The 26,309-nt window shown below is 51.1% G+C and overlaps 1 protein-coding gene across 1 annotated transcript; it reads right to left on the minus strand.

Annotated features, from left to right (window-relative positions):
• Positions 1-25,851, minus strand: PLAT (plasminogen activator, tissue type). The gene is made up of 14 exons (XM_021675842.2): positions 25,762-25,851; positions 13,858-13,955; positions 12,643-12,685; positions 11,816-11,953; positions 10,776-10,886; positions 10,279-10,453; positions 8,352-8,443; positions 7,357-7,531; positions 6,574-6,659; positions 5,138-5,333; positions 4,890-5,026; positions 4,584-4,724; positions 3,583-3,749; positions 1-913 (listed from the first exon to the last, which is right to left on the minus strand). Exons 2-14 carry the CDS (start codon positions 13,927-13,929, stop codon positions 755-757), a joined length of 1,692 nt encoding a protein of 563 aa, XP_021531517.1. The 5' UTR covers positions 13,930-13,955; positions 25,762-25,851; the 3' UTR covers positions 1-754.
• Between the last annotated feature and the right edge of the window lie 458 nt (positions 25,852-26,309).

The raw sequence follows: 26,309 nt of genomic DNA on the forward strand, positions 1-26,309 counted from the left end.
TTTTGGAAAAACTGTGAAAAATATATCTGAATTTGTTAAGTACAGTATAATACAGGGTTATGGTAACAGAAAGTAAAAACTAACATGGACTGCTAGACATATGGTGAGGCCTACTTGTTCAAATAACACAATTCTCTCATTCTAAAGTTTATAAAGAAAAAAAGATTTACACTTTACACTGTACACTAAAGGAATACCTTCCCAGAGCCAGGGAGTGGGGAAAGGGGAGGGAGACATGATGTCAAGGGTGCTTTTGAGGAACATGACTGGCTGGCCGGCCCGCCCCGACTTTGAGGCCCTGCTGGGCTCTCGTGACTATAAATATACAGTTTCTTTCTAATGCAATCCGTCTTTCCTGAAAGATCTTGCTTTACTATTGAGACATGCTTTTATCTTTGTGGTCCTGTTTCCAAAGGTGCTCACGGTGACAGGTCAGGAGGTTGGGCTTAGCTGAAAATGGTGGCATGCCCACTCTCTGCCCTGGGAGGAGGTGTTCCTGGAGAGGTGAGTGTGCATTCATGTCTTCCCATCTGACAGAGTATCCTGAAATCAGAACAACTCCTGAAAACTTCCAGAATGGGAAGTATCTGAGAAAATGCACTCTTCCCTCTCCTGGAGGCTCTCCTCCCACTTCTGCGGTGTGGCGGGTCTGGAGAAGTCTGTATGAAGAAGCACTCCACCTTTGCAGTGTCTTCTGAAGAAGAAGAGGAAGAGGCTGGGTCTCGTTTGCTCCTGAGAAGTCGAGTGTTCCCGGTCACGGTCGCATGTTGTCTTGAATCCAGTCTAGGTAGTTGGTAACCTTGGTGTACACACCCGGGACATCCTTCTGTCCACAGCCCAGGCCCCAGCTGATGATGCCCACCAAAGTCATACGGCCATCCTTCGAACACACCAGGGGGCCTCCCGAATCGCCCTGCAAAGGAGATGGCAGGTTTGGCGTTTGCAAAAAGAGCAGACTATCTGGGGAGAGTCAGTATGTGTAGCATGAACATTATATTCTTCAAAAGACAGCAAGCCCTTCAGTAATGTTCCATTCAACGTCATTTCCTTATAACATTGATGAGAAAAACAAAACAAAAACATCGATTTCTGTCTGGGGACACTGTCTGCCTGGGTTTTGTCCAGGTACTCCGGTTCCCTTCCACATCCCAAAGCTGTGCACGTTAGGCCAGCTGAGGCTGTGTCTACACGGGCCCAGTCTGAGTGAGTGTGGCTGAGTGTCAGTGGCTCTGCGATAGGACGGCGTCGTCTGTCCAGGACTGATCCCGCCTTGCACCCTGAGCTGCCTGGTGGCTCTGGCCACCCCTACCCGAGGCCCTGAACTGGAATAAGCGGGTTGGAAAATGAATGAATGAATGAATACAAAGTGTTGTAAAGTAAAAATCTGTCTAGTCTATGATAACTACACAAATGCATGACGATAAACCATGTGGTGAGGAGGCAGTCAGGAAGCCTGCCCTATTTGTGATTTTTTTTTTTTTTTTTTTGAGACAGTCTTGCTCTGTCACCAGATTGGAGTGCAGTGGTGCAATCTCAGCTCATTGCAATCTCCGCCTCCCGGGTTGAAGTGATTCTCCTGCCTCAGCCTCCTCAGTAGCTGGGATTACAGGCACACGCCACCATGCCCAGCTAATTTTTCTATTTTTAGTAGAGACGGGGTTTCATCATGTTGGCCAGGCTGGTCTCGATCTTTTGACCTTGTGATTCTCCCGCCTTGGCCTCCCGAAGTGCTGGGATTACAGGCGTGAGCCACTATGCTCAGCCTATGATTATTTTTGAACTTCGTGGTAGTGAGAGGTGTTTGTTCCTTACCACTTTTGCTTTGCAAACATTTATTCCCTGAATTAACCCCCCACTATTATGACTACCATCACTCACTTATTCTCCAAAAATTGGGTAAATAAATACGATGTTTGTCTTTATTAATCTTTCTTAAATATATATATAGCTCACATTTCTTTCAACATTGAATATGAGAAGTGTTTTGGGTCTTTATTTAAAAGTTTGCTGATGTTTTTATGACTAGAAATATTGCCACAGGAACTTCACTTTTTTTTTTGAGATGGAGCCTCACTCTGCCACCCACCCAGGCTGGAGTGCAGTGATGCAATCTCGGCTTGCAACTTCTGCCTCCCAGGTTCAAGCATTTCTCGTGCTTACCTGCATGCGCCACCACACCTGGCTAATTTTTGTGTTTTTACTAGACACAGGGTTTCACCATGTTGGCCAGGCTGGTATCGAACTCCTGACCTCAGGTGATCCACCTGCCTCAGCCTCTCAAAGTGCCGGGATTACAGGCATGAGCCACCTCGCCTGGTAAACTCTTGTCTATATCAATTAGCTGATGGTAAAATTGGTTTTGTTATACATCATTTCACTTACAGGTGCAGTTTCTAAGAACCTATTTTTTTCCAGGCACGCTGTTAAGTGGAGGATTAGGCTGTATCTATTCTTGTAAAGTAAATTGCTCAAATGTTTCAGGCCTCAAAAATTCTGGCTTGGCTCCACCACTTACTAGCTGAGTGGCCTTAGACTATCCATGCTTCGGTTTTCTTATCTGTACCATAGAGATAATATTAATACTAACCATAGGGTGGTTATGGCATTCAGTAGAAGAATGCATGGAAAGCATGGAGACAATGGAAGACATAAAACTCTTGGTAATTGTTAGCTGTTCTTATGTTGAAATAGACTTTTTGTTTTCGTTTTTAACTAAGTATGCAGATAGATAATGACTCCACTTTGGTACAACCTTTTTGTTTTTGGACTGTGAGCTAGGTGGTATAGCTGAGGTTTCTGAAGAAACCATTCAAAAAGAAACCAAATACTGTCAGGGGATCAGAGGTGAAACCGCTGATATGACTGCCTTGCAAGAACAAAGCCCGCCCATCCTTCAGCACCAGAGCCTGGCCTTACTTCTCTGTATCTCTTCTACCCCCAGCCCCTAAAGGAGAGTCTGGCATGCTGCAGGCACTGCAATGCCTGAGGAAGAACAATCCTTGGCTATGTGTGGGTCTTAATACCAGCAGGCTGGCCTGTCCTCCGGCACCCCAGTATCTGCTTAATCATGAAATATACATACTAATTCTGATAAGGCTGCCCACACAAAGGCCCTCAAATAGTGCGCTTTCCCAGGGTGTTAGGGCTGAATGTGAGGTTTGAAAGCTGCTTTCTCACAGCATCTAGATCCTGCTTCCCATTAAGTGGCCTTTCTGCCTTCTCCTCTACAAAGCAGACTCCAATTCCCTAGCACCAACAGAGGTAAACATTTCTTAATCGTGTGGCTCTCTCCATCCCTTCAGTTGTCAATCAACTGCCTGGGCTGCAAGGAAATCCCGCACTGGTGGAGCTTCCTGTGCAGACCTGGGGAAATTTCCTGCAGTTTAGAGTTTTTAGGTTTAGGTGACTTTGATCTTCCTCCCGTTGCTTTATTCTCTGAGGGCCTCATCTAGAATCCCCAGGGGTATCGCTAAGAGGAAGTCACTCCACTCTGGTGATAAGTTTTTTCCTTGGTGAAGACCTGTTGTCCCAGGGGGATTTCCCCCAGGTCGTGCCCAGCGTGGGCACGCCACTCCTGGTTACCTGGCAGGCGTCGTGCAGGTTTGCCTGGGGCCCGCCGCTCCGAGTGTCTCCAGCACACAGCATGTTGTTGGTGACCGTTCTGTTAAATAAATGCTGGGATGTGCAGCGGCTGGATGGGTACAGTCTGACATGAGCCTCCTTCAGCCGCTCCGAATAGAAAGGAGAAGCTGAAAGGGGAGAACCATCATATGGTTTTAGAGAAAGTTATTTCTAAACCTTTTAGAAAGAGAAAGTCAAATTTTCCAATAATAGCTAACATCAATCAAGATTCAACATGTATTAGGTCGAATCCTATGACATTGCTGGCATTTTATTGTTTTGACCCACAAAAACAGCAGGATTCCAGGATTGAATCTGTGGCCTCTCTGTAGCGGCACTGAGGCTTCTGGCCAGGCAGGTCCCTGTTGTGGGGGAGGGCACAGCCCTGCGTCCCTGGCTGCACTCACCGAAGGCCGGTGTCAACCCTCAGCCTGAGCTCTGACAACCAAAAATGTCTCCAGACCTCACCAAATGTTTCCTGGGGGGGCAAAAGCACCCCGGCTGACAACCATTCGTTCAGTATTATCTCATTTAACACTCCTCATCTAATTAGGGAGCTAGTTCTGTCTCCACTTTTCCAATGAGGAAACTGAGGCTGGGAGCAGTTCCAAATAAAAATCCACGTCCACGGTCACACAGCTCAGCAAGTGGGATTTGAAATCGTGTCTACACAACTTCGGCTTCCCAGAACCCACATGCTTGGTGCCCGTACTCCACTTCCTACTCAGAACCTTCCCGACACCTGCGGCACTTCAAGGGCCTCATGCCCTTTCCTGGCCTGCAGTGTCCCTGGGAGGCGGGGACAACAGAGACGGGCCCCCATGGCACCGGGAGCCGGGACTGGCGTCAGTGCCTGACTCGGGGCTGGAACCTCGCTCTCCTGACCCCATTTTCCTCTGGTCCACCGCAGCCTTCCCTGCTGTGCCGCAGACAGGATGGGGCCGAGACTTCCTCCCACTTACTGGCCTCATGCTTGCCATAGCCAGACAGCTCACACTCCGTCCAGTCGGGCAGCTGCAGATCAGCCGCCGGGAGGCACACGGTGCGGACGACGTCGCTCTCCTGGGCACAGTGGGATGAATCCGACTTCAGCTGCAGCAGCGCTGGGAGGGAGAGAGGAGGAGTGAGCCGGGTGTGAGAGCTGCGGCCCCGTGGGAGGTGAGGATCACACAAGAGGGGCAGGGGCTGGAGGAGGAGGCCCGTGTATGCACGTGGGTGTGTTGTGTGATCTGGAGTGTGAACTGGAGCCAGGAATGACGACCTCTTACCAATGTCATTGTCATAAGTGTCATCATCGAATTCCTTATGGACAATGTATTTTTCTACTTCAAATTTCTGCTCCTCCTCACCAGGGACCACCCGGTATGTTCTGCCCAAGATCACCGTCAGGTGGTGGGGCGGAAACCTGGTAGAGAAACAGCCTTAGAATGCTATTTTTGCTGTGGGATTTCCCCTAAAGGACTTCATTTCTAGGCCTTAGAGGGTGGAAAAACCCACTGCATTCCTGAGCTCCTACCTCTCCTGGAAGCAGTGGGCGGCAGAGAGAATCCAGCAGGAGCCGATGAGGATGCCCCCGCACAGGAACCGTTCTCCCGGCGACCTCCTGTGCTTGGCGAAGATGGCAGCCTGCCAGGGGTGGGTGGCGATGTCGGCAAAGAGCCCTCCTTTGATGCGGAACTGAGGCCGGTTGTACTGTCTCAGGCCACAGGTGGCTGTGGAGGAAAGGACGAGGAGGCCGTCAGACCCTCAGGCTTCCTGCACGTGTAGGTAGAATGATGGGGCCATCTGCACGGCTGTAAAACCACAACTTTCACTTGTTGGGATCAGCCTGTCAATGTCCATACATCCCCTTTAATTCCCACAGCAGAGTTTCAGGAGGCGGAGTCATTTTTGCCCAAGGATGCGATGGCATGTGGGTTAGTTCCCAAGTCTGTTTGACTCCAAAACTGGGGATCTGCCATCCTTCATTCCTCCTAATGTTTTCCTACAGCCATTTCCTTGCCTAAGAAATAAAGGATGGCAGCTTCCTTCTGGGGAATGGCTGCTCATTTCTTTTCCATCTGCCCAACCTTACCCATGCTTCAAGGCCCAGGTGCAACCTTGCCTCCTCGCAAAGCTTTCGTGACGTCCCCACCTGCTCAGCTCTGAGGAGCTTAGGAACGCGGACCACTGAGGACTCACATTAATGGCCCTGGGTGTGAGTTAGCTGGTGGTCTGTGTCTCATCTTCCCAGTTAGACTTGTGCTCCTTGGGGGAACATTTTGCCTGATCTGTGTGTTCGTGGGAGCTGATTAATAACCTAATCTCTGGCCATTTCCAAACTAAAGTTTCATTTTTTAGCAACACACACCAACTTGAATCTCCTGTCTGTCACCCACATCCTGAGCCCAGCTCCCCTGTGTGAAATGGGGTCAGCAGGAAACGTGGAATACCTCACAGTGGAAGTACCAGCCTTGGAGTCAGAGGACGTGAGGGCAGGCCCTGGCTTTACCACCCGGTTCCCAGCAAGCTTGGGCAGGCCACCTGGTGTCTGGGAGACTGTTTCCTACTCAGTAAACTGGAGGTGGGAAGACCACCTCCACCACGCTATTGGGAGGATATGGTGAAGGCACTTTATCACGCAAGGAGCCGTGCCTGCGAGGCTGCGCGCTCACTCCCCACCACGCTCAGCATCACCGATGGATGCGTCCAGAGAGAGCGGGGCAGAGCCTACTGACTTCTCAGCGAGGTTGCAGTGTTCTTTCCTTTCTTCTCGCCCCTCCACACCACTCCCATGCGTGGGATGAGGACACCTGCCCACCCACCATGGCTTCAGTCGTGGAAGCCCACACCCCACCAAGCTTGGAAGTCTGGTAGGCACACAGTCTGCCCCAGACGGCCACGAAGGCCTAGAAAGGAGACAGAGAAGAAGGGAGACCAGGTGTGGGGAGGCGGCCAGGGGCCGGCTCTTACAGCATGAGGGCATATCACAGTACTCCCACGTCAGCCTGCGGTTCTTCAGCACATGGCACCAGGGTTTGGCATCCCCATCAGGATTCCTAAATGATAAGAGAATTTAAGGTTTCCTTTTTATCTTCTTATTTTTTATTTTTTATTTTTTGTAGAGATGGGGTCTTGCCATGTTGCCCAGGCTGGTCTTGAACTCCTGGGCTCAAGCGATCTTCCTGCCTCAGCCTCCCAAAGTGCTGGGATTACAGGCATGCACCACCATACCAGGCCAGGAGTTTAAGTTTCAATCCCATTTTCAGTCACGTCACAGGCCATGGAAGAGTAGAAGGAGCCTCGGTAAACTGCTGAAAACCACTGAGCTGGGAGAGAGGACACGGAGCTCAGCCTGACTCTGTGGCACACCCCCACCCTGGGAGATTGTCTCTGCAACTTTGTTACTCAACCAGTGATCTAGAGTGCTAATCTCATAGCGTCGGTGGACGGAACTGTGAGCTCTTCTGCCATGGAACTCTCACAAATCACTGGAATAGAGATGTGATGAGAACAGATGAGGACTGAATGGTTACAGGCCAGGACCCTTAACTTGGGATTTGGGTTGGAAAACTGGCTCGCCTTGCTTTTCACGTGTTTGTTTTAGCAAGCGAAGAGGCTGGACTAGGTAATATCCACGGGTGTGTCCCATGCACTGGGTCTGTCGTATAACTTGAGGCACGGACTCTTCCCCCATCTCACACCCTAATCCCGCTTTCTGCCAAGCCGTGAACCCCCTGCCCCTGTGCTACCTACCGGCAGAAATTATGTTTGCCCAGGCCCAGTGCCTGGGCGTTGGGGTTGTGTGCCGTGTAAACCTTGTCTATCAGGATCATGGAATTCCACGGGAGGCAGGAAGCACCCGACGTGGTGAGGCTGTGGGTGCCACGGTAGGCTAACCCTTTCCCAAAGTAGCAGTCACCGTTTTCTCCTGGAAGTAAAGAATTCTCAAACTGAAACAAAAACAAATTCTGAAGCAGGCAAGTCGGGGCTGGGGCTTGAAGTGGAGCAGCCAGCCAGGGAAGCTGGAGGCTGCTAGCCCAGCACTGAGAAAAGTGTAACGCCTCACACTTCCCCTTTTCTTGCCCAGGCTGGAGTGCACCGCGCGATCTCGGCTCACTGCAACCTCTGCCTCCCGGGTTCAAGTGATTCTCCTGCCTCAGTCTCCCGAGTAGCTGGGATTACAGGCACCTGCCACCACCATGATCAGCTAATTTTGTATTTTTAGTTGCAATGGGGTTTCACCGTGTTGATCAGGCTAGTCTTGAACTCCTGACCTCAGGTGATCCACCCACCTCAGCCTCCCAAAGTGCTGGGATTACAGGCATAAGACACTGTACCTGGCCTTATAACTTAATATATTTTTTTCAATCTGGGCAGTTTTTTTTTTTTTTTCATTAAAAGGTTTGAGAGGGAGTGAAAGAGAGAAAGGCCCATTCACCCATTAATCAAAAAAGGGAGAATCTCCATTTATTCTCAAAAGGACTGAAAACCACTGATTCCGCCCATCCTCTCCTCCACAGGGGAGGAAACAGGGTCAGAGGGCGAGATCAGCTCCAGGTCAGACAAACAGCCAGTCAGAGGCCAAGCCGAGGCACAGACCTAAGTCCTGCCTTTCTTCCCTCTGCAACCAAAATGACTCACTCCTGGCCTCCTCCTTCTCCCCTCAGACGAAAGAGGGCTGTCAGCCTGTCCTCCCAGGCCCTCCTCCCCCAGGGGCACTCAGGGAAGGTGGGGTGGCTGCCGCTTACCCTTGGAGCAGGGGGGAATGCTGCAGAACTCCGAGCTGTACCTCCCTGCCTTGAAGACATAGCACCAGGGCTTTGAGTCTCTGTCCGGGTTTCTGAAAAATCAGCCCCAGGAGGGCCAGGGTAGGTCAATGGTGAAGCCTCTCGTCTGGGACCCAAGGACTCTTGCATCCTCTTCCTGGGGAATGGGGAGTGCTTTTTTTGTTCTGTTTTGTTTTTTGAGACAGAGTCTCACTGTGTCTCCCAGGCTGGAGTGCAATGGCACGATCTCGATCTCAGCTCACTGCAATCTCTACCTCCTGGGTTTGGGCAATGCTCCAGCCTCAGCCTCCAGAGTGGCTGGGATTACAGGTACCCCCCACCAGGCCTGGCTAAGTTTTGTATTTTTAGTAGAGACAGGTTTTCACCATGTTGGCCAGGCTGGTCTCGAACTCCTGACCTCAGGTGATTCGCCCACCTCGGCCTCCCAAAGTGCTGGGATTACAGGCGTGAGCCACCGCGCCCAGGCAGGAGTGCATTTTTGGTTGTACACTGGTAGCTGTATCATGTTAGGCAGGAGTATGACTTCGTTCCTATGTTTACTTGGAGGTGGTGTGGTTTAAGGAGATGCCCGTGGGTGCCAGGTTGACAAGATGTGGACTGGCACGGTCTTACGTGTCGACTCGGCCAGGCTGTGGTACCCAGTTCGTTAATCAAACATTCATCTAGGAGCTGTGAAAGTGTTTTATAGATGTGTTTAACACCTACAGCCAGTTGACTTTGGAAAAGGAAATTGTCCTAGATAACGTAGTTGGACCTCATCCAATCACTTGAAGGCCTTAAGAGCAAATACGAGGTTTCCTGAATAAGAAATTCTGCCTTAAGACGGCAGCCTCAGCTCCTGCCTGTTCCCAGCCTGGCTGACCCACACAATTCAGACTTGCCAGCCCCCACGATCCTGTCAGCCAGTTCCGTAACATAAATGTCTTTCTATCTCTCTAGTGTGAAAGAAAAATAAAGCTCGGGGTCCCAACATCACTAAGCCAAGGGAAATGTCAGGCTGGGAACTACGCCAGGCAAACCTGCCTCCCATTTTCTTCCTCAATAAGATAGCTACAAAGATTTTTATTAAAAAATTCCCTACAAGGAAATTCCTTGTGGACCTGAAAATCTTTACCCCAAAACAGTTCTGTTGAATGTCACCCTGGCGATGGAAAGGGACAGCTTATCTTCCCAGGTGCGGGACAGAAAGTCATCCCTCTCCCACCTGAGACCAATGCGTATCTGATTGCTTGCTCTGCCCTATCGTTTACGTAAAAATGCAGATCAACTGAGCCAGACTGAATTGTGTGTTCAGTGAGAAGCTCATCAAGGACTCAGAATGCAGCCTTTTGTCTCTAATCTACCTATGACCTGGAAGCCCCTGCTTTGAGCGGTCCCACCTTTCCAGACCAAACCCATGTACATCTTACACACGTTGATTGATGTCTCATGACTCCCTAAAATGTGTAAAAGCAAGCTGCGCCCTGACTGCCTTGGGCACGTGTCCTCAGGACCTTCTGAGGCTGTGTCACCGGCATGTCCTTAACCTTGGCAAAATCAACTTTCTAAATTGATTGAGACCTGTCTCAGATACTTTGGGTTCACACGCACACACACTCTCTCTCTCTCTATCATCTGTCTATCATCTATGTATCTAACATCTATTTATCTATCTAATCATCTATCCATCAATCATCTATCATCTGTCAATCTATCATCTATTTATCACCTATCATCTATCCATCTATCTTCTATTTATTATCCATCCATCTATCTACCTATCTGTCCATCCATCCATCCATCCTGTATTGGTTCTGTTTCTCGGGAGAACCCTGACGGATCTGATAGACTCTTTCCCTGCCATAGCAGCTTCTCACCAGGGGAGCCCTCCTCGGGGTCATGCCCTTACCTGCAGTAGTTGTGGTTCCCCAGGCCCAGCCTGACGGCGTCCGGCCTCCGCCCGCTGTAGGGCTTCTGGGCCAGCACGCTGCTGTTCCAGTTGGTGCACTCAGCGCCGCTCTCCGCCGTGCTCCACGTGCCCCTGTAGCTGATGCCCTTGTCCTCGTAGCATGTGGCCTTGGTATCTGACGGAGAGCAGGGCACAGATGCTTCACTTGGGAATCCCCTTCATTCAGCCCTCAGGGGGCTTCCCCTCTGCCCTGTCATCCCCCAGGCCTGATGTAGGCTGGCTGGGAAGCCACAGGCTAGTGGCAGGGGTGCCAGCCTGGTTCCAGGGTCACACCCGGGCTCTGCCTGCTGCCTGGCACTGTGCTTCCCGAACCACGTCAGAAGCGCCTTCCCTGTTCCTGGCCCCCACCATGGCCCTGCCATCGCACCCTGCCTTTCCTTCCTGGGGGGCTGGCGAGGTGGCATTTCAGACCCTCTCACACGCTCCCACCTACTCACCTATTTCACATCGCTTTCCAGTAAATCCTTCGGGGCACTGGCACACGAAATCTGAGAAGTACAGGGCCTGCCGGCAGGTGCCCCCATTAAAACACCTCGGCTCGCTGCAACCTGTCAGGTATAAGCAAGGAAGCCCTAATGTCAGCCTCCCTCCGTGTGCGCGGGCCATGGTTCCAGGAGCCCCGTCCACATGATCCACAAGCACTCAAGTCCCGCAGCACGGAACACGCGTATACCAGTTCCACATCCTACAAATACTGTTTTCATCCTGCCTTTCGTTGAAAAAAATTCATACATAAGTGGACCCTGCAGGTCAGACAAGTGCTGTTCAAGGGTCCACTGTACCCTCGAAGCAGCTCCAAGGATGATGTGAGTTAAAGTGTTGAGCGTGTGCTCTACGTGCCAGGCACTGTTGGACAGTCTACAAAAATCAGCTCATTTAATCCTCATGGCAAATCATGAAGTGTGCACTATTATTCCCGCCACTTTACAGATGAGGAAACCGAGGCAAGCGGGCATTTGCCCAAGGTCACTCGGTCTCACTCCCTTTTCTGCTCGTCCCTTCACCTCCACCTAAGGCCGAACAGGCCTGGGCGCTCCTTTTGAAGATCTGAACTTGCTGGGGACCATGGAAGACAGGGTTCAGGCTCCTGAGACTGGACCCCTGAACGCGAAGCCTCAGCATAAAGTCCATTCGGACCGGGCTTTTTTTGGTGTTTGTTTTTCTTTGTTTGTGTTGTTTTGTTTTAGAGATGGGGGCTTGCTCTGTCGCCTAGGCTGAAGTGCAGTGGCACAATCATAGCTTACCGCAGCCTCCAACTCCTGGACTCAGGTGATCCTTCTGCCTCAGCCTCCCAAGTAGCTGGGACTACAGGTGAGCCCCACCAGACCTGGCTAATTTTTTATTTTTTGTAGAGACAGGGGACTTGCTCTGCTGCCCAGGTTGGTCTTGAACTCCTGGACTCCAGCAATCCTGTCATCCTGGCCTCCTAAAGTGCTGGGATCACAGGCGTGTGCCACCTCCCAGCCTCAGTACGTACTTTTGATGGGCACCGAGTGGCACTGTGCCCTGCCGCTGTTGCACCAGCAATATTCCACCCGGTTGCTTCTGATCGCGGGGCGCAGCCATGACTCGTGCTGCTGGTATATCATCTGCATTTTCTCATCTCTGCAGAGCACTGTGAGAAAAGACGGCCTCATCAGAGTATGACTCGAAATGAAATGACTCACTGCCCCTGGACCTACTGGGAAAACTCCCTCGCTTGCTTTCCATAGACACCATCGCACACTACTTTTCTGAAGAGACACAACTGGAAGACAACAAGATAATGAAAGCCACCCAGGAGCTGTGGCTCACGCCTGTAATCCCAGCACTTTGGGAGGCTGAGGCCGGTGGATCACTTGAGGTCAGCAGTTCAAGACCAGCCTGACCAACATGGTGAAACCCCATGTCTACTAAAAATACAAAAATTGCCAGGCTTGGTGGCAGATGCCTGTAATCCCAGTTGCTCAGGAGGCTGAGGCAGGAGAATTGCTTGAACCCAGGAGGTAGAGGTTGCAGTGAGCTGAGATTGTGCCACTTCACTCCAGCCTGGGCGACAGGGCAAGACTCTTGTCTCAAAATAAAATAAAATAAATTTGCATTTCTTTTCTGAGTGACATTGAGTATCTTCTCATATGATTTATTTATTTATTTTTATTTATTTGAGACAAAGTCTCACTCTGTCACCCAGGCTGGAGTGCATTGGCATGATCTCGGCTCACTGCAACCTCCACCTCCTGGGTTCAAGTGATTCTCCTTCCTCAGCCTCCCAAGTAGCTGGGATTATAGAAACTTGCCACTGCCCCCATGACCCCATGCACCAACCTCGGTAAGATCTGGCTCCTCTTCTGAATCGGGCATGGATTTCCTGCAAAGAAACCAGGGGTAGAGGAAGGATCAGCACATGCCAGCCATCCTAAGAGTAAAGGCAGAACCCAGAAGCCCACATGACCCTGCCAGCCAGGTGCCCTAGCTCAGAGACCCCCTCGGGTAACTGGCCCAAGTGAGCGTCCATCTCCTGCCTTCTGGTCCAATTCTTCCTCTCCTTCCTAACTGCCACAGTCCAGAAGAGCTTTCTGCATGGTGGAAATGTTTTCTGTCTGTGCTATCCATGACAGAAGCCACGCAGGGCCACCGAGTGCTTGGAATGTGGCCAGTGGGACTGAGAAACAATTTTTAACTTTAATTCTCATTATTTTAAATTCAAACAGCTACACGTGGTCAGTGGCCATCACACTGGGCAATGGAGTGGCGGCTGCCTGTCTATTCCACGTAGTCACCTGGGCTCTCCCCGCTCTAGGGTTCTGTGGCAGAGGTGGGGCTAGTTTGGTTTTCTGTGAGGCCCTTTACTGCTAGGCATTCTCAGAGAGTGTGTGTAGCGCTCCCATCTCAGCTAGACAGTGCTATGAGTGAAGCTCACCTGCTGCTCTGGCTCATGGCACTTGCAGTCTTTTTTTTTTGACACAGGGTCTCAGTTTGTCACCCAGGCTGGAATACACTGGGGCAATCATATGTCACCAAAGTCTCAACCTCCTGGGCTTAAGTGATCCTGCCACCTCAGCCTCCCAAGTAGCTGGGACCACAAGTGCATACCACTACACCCAACTAATTTTTAAATTTTTTGTAGAGACGGAGTCTCACTATATTGCCCAGGCTGGTCTCAAACTCCTGGGCTCAAGCGATCCTCCCACCTTGGCCTCCCAAAGTGCTGGGATTACAGGCGTGAGCCACCACGCCTGGCCCAAATACATTCTTTAAAAACAGTTGCAAAAAAAGGCGATCACAGGCAGGGAGTGGAATTAACTGCTTACTCAGTTCAAAATAAGTGCCTAGGGCTCTGCGCTGGGCCCTCAAATCCAGAGTCTGCTGTACAGAGGGGAGTGTGGGCGGTGTGCTCCACAGCGATGCTGACGCCTCGTCCCTGTGCCTCTCCTCTCCCTGACAGCATTCCCACCCCATGCCCGGATGGACGCAGACCCCTGGAGCCTCTGGAAGCATCGCAGCCTCAAGGGGCGGGACACAGGGATCCTGGACACGCACCTGGCTGGGCGAGGCGAAGACTGCTCCACAGAGCAGCAGCACACAGCAGAGCCCTGCCTTCACTGTACTCATGACTGCTTGACAGCGTCCCTTAAATTCTGGAAGAAGAGAAAAAAGAGCTTGATCGTGTGTTGTGAGAGGTCCACGATGGCAAAAGAGGAGAAGCCGCAGCGTCGTCCAGCACCAGCCCCGCGGGAGAAGCCAGACATGCATCTAGAACAGGATTCTAGAAACTATGTATTTTTTATTGTGGCAAAATATACATAACACAAAGTTTACCACCTTAACGATGTTAAGTGCACAGCTGAGTCACGGTAAGCACTTCACATTGCTGTGCAGCCGCCCCCACAGCCCATCTCCAGGACTTCTCCATCACCCCCAACTGAACCTCTGCAGCCATTAAAAGTAACTCCCCATCGCCCTTTCCCCAGCAGCCACCCTGCTACTTTCTGGCTCTCTGAATCTGACTGCTCTTCATACATCGTACAAGTGGAATCAGACAGTGTTTGTTATTTTGTGACTGGTTCATTTCACTTTGCAAATGGCCTCAAGGTGCAACCCTGCTGTAGCATGTATCAGAAGTTCCTTCTCTTTTTTTTTTCTTTTCTTTTTTTTTGACAGGATCTTGCTCTGTCATCCAGACTGGAGTGCAGTGGCATGAACATGGGCTCACTGCAGCCTTGATCCCACTGGGTTCAACAGATCCTCCTGCCTCAGCTTCCCAAAGAGCTGGGACTTCAGGCATGTGCCACTGGACCTGGCTCTGTGTGTGTGTGTGTGTGTGTGTGTGTGTGTGTGTGTGTGTAGAGACAAGGTTTCTCTGTGTGTGTATGTAAAGGACAAGGTTTCTGTGTGTGTGTGTGTGTGTGTGTCTGTGTGTGTGTGTGTGTGTGTGTAGAAAAAGACAAGGTTTCTCTATGTTGTCCAGGCTGGTCTCAAACTCCTGGGCTCAAGTGATCCTCACTCCTCAGCCTCCCAACGTGCTGGAATTACAGGCGTAAGCCACCACGCCCAGCATTTTCCCTTCCTTTTTAAGGCTGAATAGTACTCCACTGTGTGGATAGACCACATTTTGTTTATCTGTTCATCTGCCAATGCTGGGAGATAATTTTGCACAGAGATCCCTGTGGGCGGAAGGGCTAGACCATTTCTGAGACTTCTTGGCAGCCCAGAGACCACAGTGCTCTGGGTTGGTTTCCCGGAAGGGAATTCCCGCTCTGGGCTTGGCTAGATGGAGCCGTAGTCATGTGCTCTTGGACTTCTGCAGCAGAAGCCGTGGGGACTTTATTGTCAGCACGTTGTAGGGCCAGCCTGCCTCAGACCGCCCGGTTCCTCCACGCAGGATGGAGCCTACTCCCCTGCCTGAGAGTCTCCCCATAAAGCAGAGCCTCCTCCCCACCGCTCTGCCGGAGCATCTGTCTCCTTTTTCACGGACTGCAGCAGATCCGGCGACGTGCATGTTTTCAGGAAGGAGGGGAGGCGTCTGGTGTTTGGTGGGAAGACTCAGCTCTTTCTGGACCCCAGAGCTCCCGGGTCACCCCGCCCTCGGCGGCTCACAGCAGGTTAGTCGGTCGGTGTTACTTCGCGGTCTGGCGGCCTGCTCGTCCTTCATCCACAAGGATTAAAGCGCGGCATTTCCTCCCCTAATTCAGTCACAACAAAGTCAGGTCCCAGCTCCCCTCCCCGGAGCTCCTAAGGCCCTGGCGACTCAGGGGCTTCCAGGCCTGGCCTCCCCGCCTGGGTCCGGCTCTGGATCTTCGCTCCTTACTCAGAAAACGGCTCCCCCGTGGGAGGCGCCCATCGCCCTCCTCGCCTCGCCACAGCCCACGCCTGCCAGATTCTCCCTGGGCTGCTGTGTCAGGCAGAGGCGCGTGGGGACGGGGGGACGCCTGCGGGACAGCGACTCCAAGGGGAAAACACCGCGCAGAGGGGGGCCCGCCAGCCTGGCACCCTCCTGCCTCCCCGCACCCATCCCAGCAGGAGGGAACAGAGGTCTCCAGCCTTTGCGCCCCCGCAGTCCGGAGTGCGCCCCTTTCTCCGGGAGGAAGGAGCTACTCGCCGGCTCCAGGCAGCTTCAGAAGAAACCAGGAGTCCAGGGTGGAACCTTCTCATCACGGGACTTAATCCAGATCGCCTCTTTATCAGCGTTCCTCAAAACTTCCCAAAATTCCTCCTAAATTCCGCTTTTTCATTTTATCCCGTTACTTAACCTTGTAAAAATAGCTCATCTGAAACTCCTTCCCCGCTTCTCCCTGATGTTCGTGTATTTCTAGGTTGCCCCACTCCTTACTCTTAGGCAAGCCCCGAGGATGGTGAGCGCTCCCACCTCACAGGAATTCTGAATGAAACAGCCAGTGAGTGAGTACAGGGAACTCGACCTCCATCCCCGTCCACACCGCCCAGCCCTCTTGACAGGCTCATGCATCCCAGCCTGGAATATCAGTCTGGTTGTTTTTTCCGGATGCCCACCAAGTTACTGCTTTATTTTAAGAACTCAGAGTCTTCCTACATGGAATGCAATCCTAGATGGTGGGAGACGGCAGTGTGGACACACCAGTGTTACCCAAACATCCCCCTTTCTGGATGACCAGGGCTTGGTGGGACCAGTGGAGGAGGAGCAGGACCTGGGTCTGTCCCACACACACCGCCAGCTGCATCACACTCAACCCTTTTGCAACTAAACAATCTCAGTAAGAGCTAAGGGAGCAGGAGCATCTTGCTGTCTTTGTTCCTCAGCGAATTAGAGACCTGTCTCTTCTCTTCCTCTGCCTCCCTGGACCTTCCTACGCCTTGAGCTGATTCACTGCAAGTGAATCTCACCCCAGCAGGGCGAGAGCTCTGTCCACATCACGCAGAGGCGATTGGAGCAGCTGGAAAGGCCTAGTGGGTAAGAGATGACAAAGAAATGAGTCATCCAGCCAGCAGAAAAACGGTGCAGTCTGAAAACAGAAAGAGAGAAGAGAGGGAGGAAACGTGTGTCCTGTTTTGCCTTCACTGAAGAAGAGGTGGGCGTCAAGGTCTGGCGGCAGTGCCAGGACGCAGAGCAGAGCGAAAGCCAAGACTCCAGACTCAGACCCAGGGCTGCAGGATGTGGCCGGGATGGACTTCGGGCCTCACCAAAGGGAGGTCCACGAGTGCTCTGGCAAGGCCAGGGAGAGATGGCATTGGCAGAACGGATGGAAGAAACCTTCAGAGGCTCGTTTTTATCAATACGAAGACTTGTCATTGTGTTCTGTGTTATCTTCATGTTGCTATATTTAGTAGTTTCTCATAATCATCAAAGAACTAAGAAAACAGGCAAAGAAGAAGAAGGAAGGAAGCAGGTAGGAAGGGAGGCACAGAAAAGGAGAAAAAAAAAAAGAAAGGAAAGAAGGCCCCAAGGTTGCTGACTTTCGCTGGGCCGGAATCCTGAATCGCTGTGTGAGTGGAGAGGTGGAATGCTGGTCCCAGGACCCCAGGGCCTACCCTCTCAGGCCACCCTCGCACACAAAGTTATTTTTGCAGATTTGCAAAAGGCACCCTGTCTGTTGGATGAAGTTCAGCAAGGCACGGCAGGTTGACAAAGAATCTATGCGAATTAGAAACACAGGGTCTGGCCGGGCGCGGTGGCTCAAGCCTGTAATCCCAGCACTTTGGGAGGCCGAGGCGGGTGGATCACGAGGTCAAGAGATCGAGACCATCCTGGTCAACATGGTGAAACCCCGTCTCTACTAATACAAAAAAAAAAATTAGCTGGGCATGGTGGCGCGTGCCTGTAATCCCAGCTACTCGGGAGGCTGAGGCAGGAGAATTGCCTGAACCCAGGAGGCGGAGGTTGCGGTGAGCCGAGATCGCGCCATTGCACTCCAGCCTGGGTAACAAGAGCGAAACTCCGTCTCAAAAAAAAAAAGAAACACAGGGTCTATGGGCTGGCTGATAGAATGCAGGCTGGATCTGAAGGGTGTGTGGCCAGGCACCTGTGTGCCGGACACAGCGTGCGGATCTGTGCTCGGCTGGCCCTGTCTGCTTCCAAGTTGCGTGCGTGCCCCACAGAGCAGCTCTGACCTTCCTGGCTGGAAGCCATTTTTGGTCTGTTGACTGCAGCAACCAGAGTGACTCTGTTCCCCGGCCCTGCCAAACAACCTGTGAATGATGACTGTTCTCGGGGGAACACGGGAACAATAGTCTGGTAACCAGGGAGTGGGTACCGCGCTGTAAGCGCACTTTCCTGGAAGATGGACTGTTTCCCAGAGCTAAGGATGCGTGCCGTTTTGGCTGAGAACACCAGAAAGGTGGTGTTCATTTCTGTGGTGGCCACATGGGGGAATGATGGTCCACGAGCACCAGTGAGTAACTGATTCTGGATCGGGCACAGCCGCTGTAAAGGTGGAGGTCAGCTGGAGGAGGGACAGGGGAATGTCGCTGGGGCGCTGTCTCAACGCCTTCCCCCTCCGTCTGCCTCCTACTGGCTCCATCTTCCCTCCACAAAAACCAGCTCCCAGGAAATGAACTGATCAACTCATTCACATACGGTAAAAATGACTGAGCAAAAATTAATGTGCTTTCCTTCCCCAAAAACATCTATATTTTGCCACACAAAATCTGCTGCCAGCAATGCAGAACCAAGTGGGCTGGACGCTCCAAGGTCGCCTCTGGGGCTGACATCCCGTGGTTTCTGTTTTGTTGTGAGAACATGCGATACAGGGAGTGTGCACACACGGTGTAAACTGGGAAACTCCTACAAATGGTGCTGTAGTTCTATTGTTTCGATTATATAGGAAAGTGAGGCTGCATGTGGTGGTTCATGCCTGTAACCCCAGTACTTTGGGAGGCCAGGGTGGGAGGATCACTTGAGCCCAGGAGTTCGAGACCAGCCTGGGCAACATAGTGAGACTCTGTCTCTATTTATTTTAATATAAAAACATTTTCAAAAAATAGATTATATGGCCAGGCATGGTGGCTCACGCCTATAATTCCTGCACTTTGGGAGGTCGTGGCGGGTGGATCACTTGTGGTCAGGAGTTTGAAACAAACCTAGCCAATGTGGTGAAACCCCATCTCTACTAAGAAAACAAAAAAAATTAGCCGCGCATGGTGGCAGGTGCCTGTAATCCTAGCTGCTTGGGAGGCTGAGGCAGGGGAATCGCTTGAACCCAGGAGGCGAAGGTTGCAGTGAGCTGAGATCGTGCCATTGCACTCCAACCTGGACAACAGAGTGGGACTTTGTCAAAAAATATATATAGAGAGAAAAGTGACTTGCAGACTGGGCGCAGTGGCTCACGCCTGTAATCCCAGCACTTTGGGAGGCCAAGGCAGGCAGATCACGAGATCAAGAAATCAAGGCCATCCTGGCCAACATGATCTACTAAAAATATTTTTAAAAATAAAAATTAGCTGGGCATGGTGGTGTGCACCTGTAGTCCCCGCTACTCTGGAGTCTGAGGCAGAAGAATCGCTTGAACCTGGGAGGTGGAGGTTGCAGTGATCCCAGATCGCCCCACCACACTCCAACCTGGTGACAGAGTGAGACTCTGTCTCAAAAAGAAAAGAAGAAAAGAAAAGGAGACTTGCAATAACGGAAGGGTACACATGCAGTCAATCGATCAAACTGCAAACAGTGCAATTGCTTCAGATGTCAATGATCGAAGAATTCTAGTCTGTACTCTTGCCAGCAAGAAGAAGGCAGAAACGTCAGCAAGCTAGCGCAGGAGGGAAATCGCAAGGGAAACGCAAACTAAACTGACACTCTTATCACGTGTTGACCACATACAAGGTCTGCTACGTTCATCTCTGGTCAAGATTTTTAGGTCATTGTTGCTTCGCAAAAGGTCTGTCTGGAAATCAGAGCAAGAGAAAGTCAGTCTCCACGAGTACCAGTGCCCCAAAATGACTCATGGGTTTAAAGCAAACAACACACTCTGCACCGCCACCCCCACCGCAACCACCGCAGCCTGGATGGATGCCAACAATTAAGAAACGGCCACGATTCCTCGGACCAGCAAAGGCAAGTTTCTAGAGCAGGAAGAGAGCCAAGGTGAGATGCTGGGAGAGGAACTAGCCTCTCAAGGGCGGCAGGCTCCCACGGAAGCACACCTTTGTTCTGGACAGAAGCTTCGAGCCTGGTAGCTCTCATCCCACTCCTCCAGGCCCTTCTTATCGCAGAGGCCATGACCTCAAAAGAAAAACCACTTTCAAAAACTACCATCACGTAAGTAATTCTTACATTTTCAAAAAGGTGATTTTCTATAGGCTAAATGATTATGCTCCCTCTCTTAACAGAACTGTTTATAGCTAGGGGAGAAGAAACTGTTTCTTATCTAATATCTCCAATTCCAATAAGGTAAAGAGAATAGAATCCTCTCAGAGCTGAGTGTGGTGGTTTGCATCTGTAGTCCTAGCTACTCAGGAGGCTGAGGCAGGAGGATCACTTGACGCGAGGCGTTCAAGACCAGCCTAGGCAACATAGCAAGACCCCAGGTCTTAAAAAAAAGAAAAAAGAAAAAGAAAATATTTTCCTGGCACACCCTGCCCTCACCCATCAGAGCAGAATTTTCTCCAAAGCAGCTTCCAAATGTAGGCATATGGCCTGCATCTAAGCTGTATGGAATTAAACTCACAAAAAGCTACAGCAGGCGTGTGCAGCTGTCATCCCTCGACGCCCTACCCTTGGCCCAGTAATCCTGGTTATTTGGAGGAGTGGGGAATGTTGGTTGTGGGTCTAAGAAAACAGAAGGCTATCCTGCCTCCTCCCACAATCAAAACAGAAGAAACCCTGTCCTAATAAACTTAGATCCTTCTGAAGCAAACACAAGGTCCACCTGGTGAAAACTAAATCAGTCAGTGCAATAAAATGTTAACCGCAAAGTCTGCATCTAAACAAGCCCTGAAATCTAAAGTGAATCTAAATGGATGTCGTGTTCAGTGATGAAGGTCATTCGTTCCTCATGCTCCTTCCACTCCCTAAAGCAAACATCATCACAAGGTAATTAAACACGCAATGATTTGACAATTCTCCAGCCCATCTCCACATTTCAACACGCTTGAATTAGGAAATCCTGATCAGAAACTTTCACCGTATCATTACGTGACTTGACCTGCATTTTACTGGCCTTACGTGAAAGTGACATTATTGTTGCATGAGAAACGTACACGGATTAACGCCACTCACTCAACAGGCATTCGAGCAGCTTCCGCCTTTCCAGGCACAGAGTTTACAAAACGCTTTCACGTCCATTAAGTCATTTGAGGCACTATTATTACCTCGTTTTTACAGATGAGAGAACTGAACTTCAAAAAAGTTTCAGGGGCCAAGAGCATGTCCGTAATCCCAACACCGGGAGGCCGAGGAGGGAGTTCAAGGCCAGCCTCGGCAACATAGGGAGGCCCCGTCTGTACAAAAAAAATTACAAAAATTTGCGAGGTGTGGTGACTTATGTCTGTAATCCCAACACTTTGGGAGGCCGAGAAGGGTGGGTGGCTTGATCCCAGGAGTTTGAGACCTGCCTGGGCAACATGGCAAAACCCTGTCTCTACGAAAAATACAAAAACTTAGCTGGTCATGGTGGTGCATGCCTGTAGTCTCAGCTACTCAGGAGGCTGAGGTGGGAGGATGGCCTGAGCCTGGGAGTTTGAGGCTGCAGTGAGCTATGATCATATCACTGCTCTCCAGCTTGGGTGACAGAGCGAGACCTTGTCTCAAAAAAAAAAGTATAAGCGTCATGCTGTACGGTGACACACCCTGTGAGAGCTGGCATCAGGACTCGAGTCCAGGAGACACAATTCTCTTACCCCAAACCCGACACTCTTTCCACTACTCCTCACTGTCTGTGTGACACCCGATTGTAACTTTTTGAGGTGGAGGGTCACTCTGTCACCCAGGCTGGAGTGCAATGGCATTATCTCAGCTCACTGCAACCTCCGACTCCCGGGTTCAAGTGATTCTCCTGCCTCAGACTCCAGAGTAGCTTGGATTACGAGTACGTGCCACCACGCCCAGCTAATTTTTTCATTTTTAGTAGAGACAGGGTTTCGCCATGCTGGTCAGGTTGGTCTCGAACTCCCAACCTCAGGTGATCTGCTGGCCTTGGCCTCCCAAAGTGCTGGGATTACAGGCATGACCCACCGCACCCGGCCTCAGCGATAACATTCTTAATGTGTTCCACGTGTTATACAACAGTAGAATGCCACACAGAAGGGGCATGGTCACTGGATTCTTAACCTGGAAACCTAACTGATTTACAGCACAAGTCCTGTGTGGGCAACTCACTCACTCTAGGCCTCAGTTTCCTGGTTTTTCTCATGAGCTAATCATTTTCCTCTTGCTGAATTGTAAGGTAACTGGAGAAGCAGGTAAGTCCTTCCCCCACACCTGGTTCGTGGCAGGAGCGACCTGCACCTCCTGTCATGAACCTCCTTCCGCAACCAGAGCTCCAAGGCTTTCCAGCTTCTCCCTGGAAAAACTTGAAGCTGCCGACGTGGAAGAGACACCACGCTCCGTGGAGTCCTCATAGATCCCTGTTAATACTGAATCCTGCTTCCTAGATCATCTGGCCGCCTGTGTTAGCCTATAACCAATTCTCTGCAATTGATGGAGAATTTTGTGCTTTCATCTGTGTTCATAGAACAGTATCAATAAGAGCCATTATTTCCTTAATACAGGGTGGTGTCCTTAATCTGGTTTTTAATCTGTTTTTTTATTTGCCTTTCTCACACCATGCATGCAGAGGCCACTGTGGACTCCCAGCAGAAGCCGGAACTAGCAGCTGAGACGGCTGGGACATCAGGCCATCTCTATTGATAAGACCCATCTGACCAGGCCGCACCGTGAAACTCAGAGGCATCACGTGAGAAAAATAATTGGAGCTTCCCCAAAAAAATCCTTCCCTTTCTCTCAGCTGCCCAGGTGGTAGACACTGGCTCTTGCTACAACAAGACAAAATAAAACAAGTTTCTCTTTTTGGTGAACATGACAGAATGAGAATAGCCAGCAGAAATCAAGCTGACCAGTAGTCTCTCTCTCTCTCTATTTATTTATTTAGAGGCGGGGTCTCGTTCCGTCACCCAGACCGGAGTGCAGTGGCGTGATCACAGCTCACTGCAGTCTCAACCTCCCTGGCTCAAGAGATCCTCTCATCTCAGCTTCCCAAGTAGCTGGGACTACAGGTGCCTGCCACCATATCTGGCTACTTTTTTTTTCTTTTTTCATTTTTTGTAGAGACAGAGTCTGGCTATGTTGACCAGGCTGGTCTCAAACTCCTTGGCCCAAGCAACCTGCCCACCTCGGCCTCCCAAGTACTGGGATTACAGGCAGGAACTGTGCACCTGGCCTCTGTTAGCTCATCCATGCTGGGTTACCTGGTTTTTAGCAGCCCCCTTGCCCCAGTCCCCATCCCCTGCCTTCTGGAGACTCGGCTGAAATAAAACTGCTCACATCAAGAGCCCCACCTAGGGGGCTGGAGAAGTTGCAGGGGTGTCCTCCTCCCAGTGCCTCCCAGACCCCCGTCCCCCAGGCCTCAAGCACCCACATGAGCTGCTTCCCTCTTAGGCATTCACAGACCATGATCAACCCATGCCATCTATTCACCATCAACGTGAACGGGGCACCAAGCGTGCCCTGGCACAGGCTCTGGCGATGCAAAGACACAGCCCTTATCCTCAAAGAGCTCATAGTTAGGAAGGGGCCCAATGAACGACTAGACACTCCGGGTCCAGCAGAGCAGTGCCGTGCCATGCAGCGGGACGGGGGCGGGGGTGGGCTTAGAGGGGAATTCGGAGGAGGGTGTCCATCCCAGGCTTGTTGACGCGGGGGTGGTCAGGCAGGATTTCTAGAATGCATAACACAGAAGCTGTTTCAGGAACACACGAAGAAGTCAGGCAGACAGTGAAGGGGTCCGCTCCAGACACAGCACATCCCCGCAGCTTCGGCCTGGGCCACAGCAAGCACAGAACCCCCTACCCATCAGCACAGCCCCCGACAGCAGGCAAAGGTGAGAGTCACCCTGGGGCTCTCCCTCCAGGGTGTCCTAGGAGGACGTGTGCTTGGAATCTCTAAGCATTCTAAGGATTTAGGGGGCTTTGGAGGAATCTATGTTAATGGAATATTTGTGACTACATAACGAATAGAAAAGGCTCTCAATACGCAGGTCTCCTGGTATCTGGGTCCTGCCTAGCCCGGAAGCGATTGCTTCCAGGTGGAATCAGATCTTCTGATCAATCCTCAGAACACCTTCCCCAAGCCACCAGTGTGTGTGTTTGGAGCATTGCGCCATCACCCATGGGCATCGGCTGGGTCTGTTGGCCAAGTTGCTGCTGGGTCTTGGCCATTGGCATGTGTAATTCACAGCCATGCAGCTGCTGCAGACACCCAGTCGTGTAACTCGTATAGGAAGAGCCGGCTAGCATTTCCTGGCCATCATGATCAGCACCACCACTCCAGCAAAGCTGAGTTCAAAAATGTTTTTAAAACACCTGCTGTGTGCCTAGAACCTGTTTCATCTTCACTCTGTCATAGGTGTTATTTTTTAGTGGATCAAGAATTGGGTTTATCTGTCTCTCTATTCCATTCTACAGAAGTTTCCCAAGTGAGATAAATATAAAATTTTTTTGAATATAAAATTTGCAAAATATCACTAAGAGGGGCTGGGCGCAGTGGCTGTTGCCTGTAATCCCAGCACTTTGTGAGGCCATGACAAGAGGGTTGCTTGGGACCAGGAGTTTGAGACCAGCCTGGGCAACATAGCAAGACCCCGCTTCTACAAAACAATTTTATAATTAGCTGGATGTGGCAGCACGAACCTGTAGTCCTAGCTACTTGGGAGGCTGAGGTAGAGGATCGCTTGAGCCCAGGAGTTTAAAGGTTCAATGAGCTATGATCACACTGCTGCACTCCAGCCAGGGTGACAGAGTGAGACCTTGTGTCTAAAAAATACACACACACACACACACACACACACAGAGGACATTTCTTCTGTCATCAAGTAGCTACGGGAGACCACCATCTTATTCCCAATTGGCCACCAAATGCATCCTCGTTACCGCACTTCTTTGAGCTTGAGTTTGTCATTAGTTACCTGGGACCTCAGCGTGTTTTCCTCTTTCCTCCCTCCCTTTCTCCCTCCCTGTGAGGTTAAGAAAATAAAGATAATAACAGTGAAAATCTAGAGAGCCTACAGGCTTCCTGCAGAGTGCTTTAGGAATAAAAGACATGGATGTTAGTTTTCTCCCCTGTGATTGAAACGGCCTTTAAGGAGGACTGCACACTTGACTGAGGCGCCCTGGGCAAAAAGCCAGAGCGCCAAACTGACCTGTACTCGCGGGGGCAGCGCCTGGGAAGGACATCAGAGGCATTTCTCTACGGGGTAATGTGGGACGTGAAAGTCACCTGCCTCTCTCTCCCAGCACCTAGCAAATCGTGCCCTGGAAGTAAGGCCCCCTCTGCCCCATCCACAGCCTCAGTTCCTTCCTGGGGGTTTATTGGGGGAGGGAGTTAACTGGGGGACCCCAGAGGACGCTCCTGGCTGTCACAGCCACGTGTCCAGTGACACCTGGGTTGTCCAGAGCAACCCAAAGCCAGTTGTTCTGAATTTTCCCCACATTGCCCGCTCGTCTTGAGGCGTTTCTGTAGCCTGTTTGGGGCATTTCTGTATATCCTTTTCACTTTCCCCTTTACGCTGCCAGCAGAGGCTTCTCCAAGGAATGCATCCCCCCTAGTCTCCCTTCCCCCGACAAACACTCCAGCCTATCCCAGTCACATGCAAATGCAAACAGACACCTCTCCTCTGGAGTGGATTCTCGCGTATCCTCTAGTGGCCTGAATTACAAAGTTGGTCCCTCGTTAAAGCATTCCTTCCTTCACCGGCTCTACTGGCCGGAAAGACTTAAGAGAGAGAAGAGGAGACAGACCCCAGGCACAGACACTCCACCTACCACGCTTGCTCCTTGCTTTCCTTGAAGAGGTTTTCTCTCCAGCCCTGGACTCCGGCAGGATCGCAGCTCTGAGCTCCCTGAACAGCTCCGGCCCCCTTTAAGTTCCCAGGCAGGGGGTGGGTCGCTGGCCCCGGCTGGGCGGGTTTCTGTGCGGCAGGAGGATGCCCAGTGGACAGGCCCATGAGGGAGCTGGGGCGGGGCCTGTTTTTATAAAGCAGGGGAGGAAGTTCGCACAGTCCATCCTGGCTTCGGGCCAGGCTGATTATTCACAGCCCTGATGTCATCGAATCGCAGGAATTTGGGAGTCAGATGGGACCTTAAGAATCATCTTCCTTTAAAATCCTGATGTCCAAGGCTTAAAGGGACTCTCAGGACCCTGTGATGACAAAAAGCGTTTATAATTCTAAAGGCACCAGAGAGTGGGGTGTCTTCCTGAATCTGTGGCTGTAGCTCTGGCCTCTCAGGACATGAGAGGCTAAAAGGACTGAAGGATGCCCCAGGATTGGGACACTTTGGTGGCAGGAGTGCAGGGGGTTAGCCACAGAGAG

This window comes from Aotus nancymaae, unplaced genomic scaffold (assembly GCF_030222135.1).
Source record: "Aotus nancymaae isolate 86718 unplaced genomic scaffold, 86718_ANA_hifiasm-v0.15.2.pri h1tg000097l, whole genome shotgun sequence".
In the NCBI taxonomy this organism is placed as follows: Eukaryota; Metazoa; Chordata; class Mammalia; order Primates; family Aotidae; genus Aotus; species Aotus nancymaae.

Excerpts from the sequence above, each read along its gene's own strand:
- PLAT (XM_021675842.2), bottom strand. The coding sequence starts at position 13,929 with ATGAGTACAGTGAAGGCAGGGCTCTGCTGTGTGCTGCTGCTCTGTGGA. Across the intron at positions 8,444-10,278 it reads GGGAACCACAACTACTGCAG|AAACCCGGACAGAGACTCAA; the intron begins GTAAGGGCATGA and ends CTGATTTTTCAG. Across the intron at positions 3,750-4,583 it reads CTATGGCAAGCATGAGGCCA|CTTCTCCTTTCTATTCGGAG; the intron begins GTAAGTGGGAGG and ends CTCCCCTTTCAG.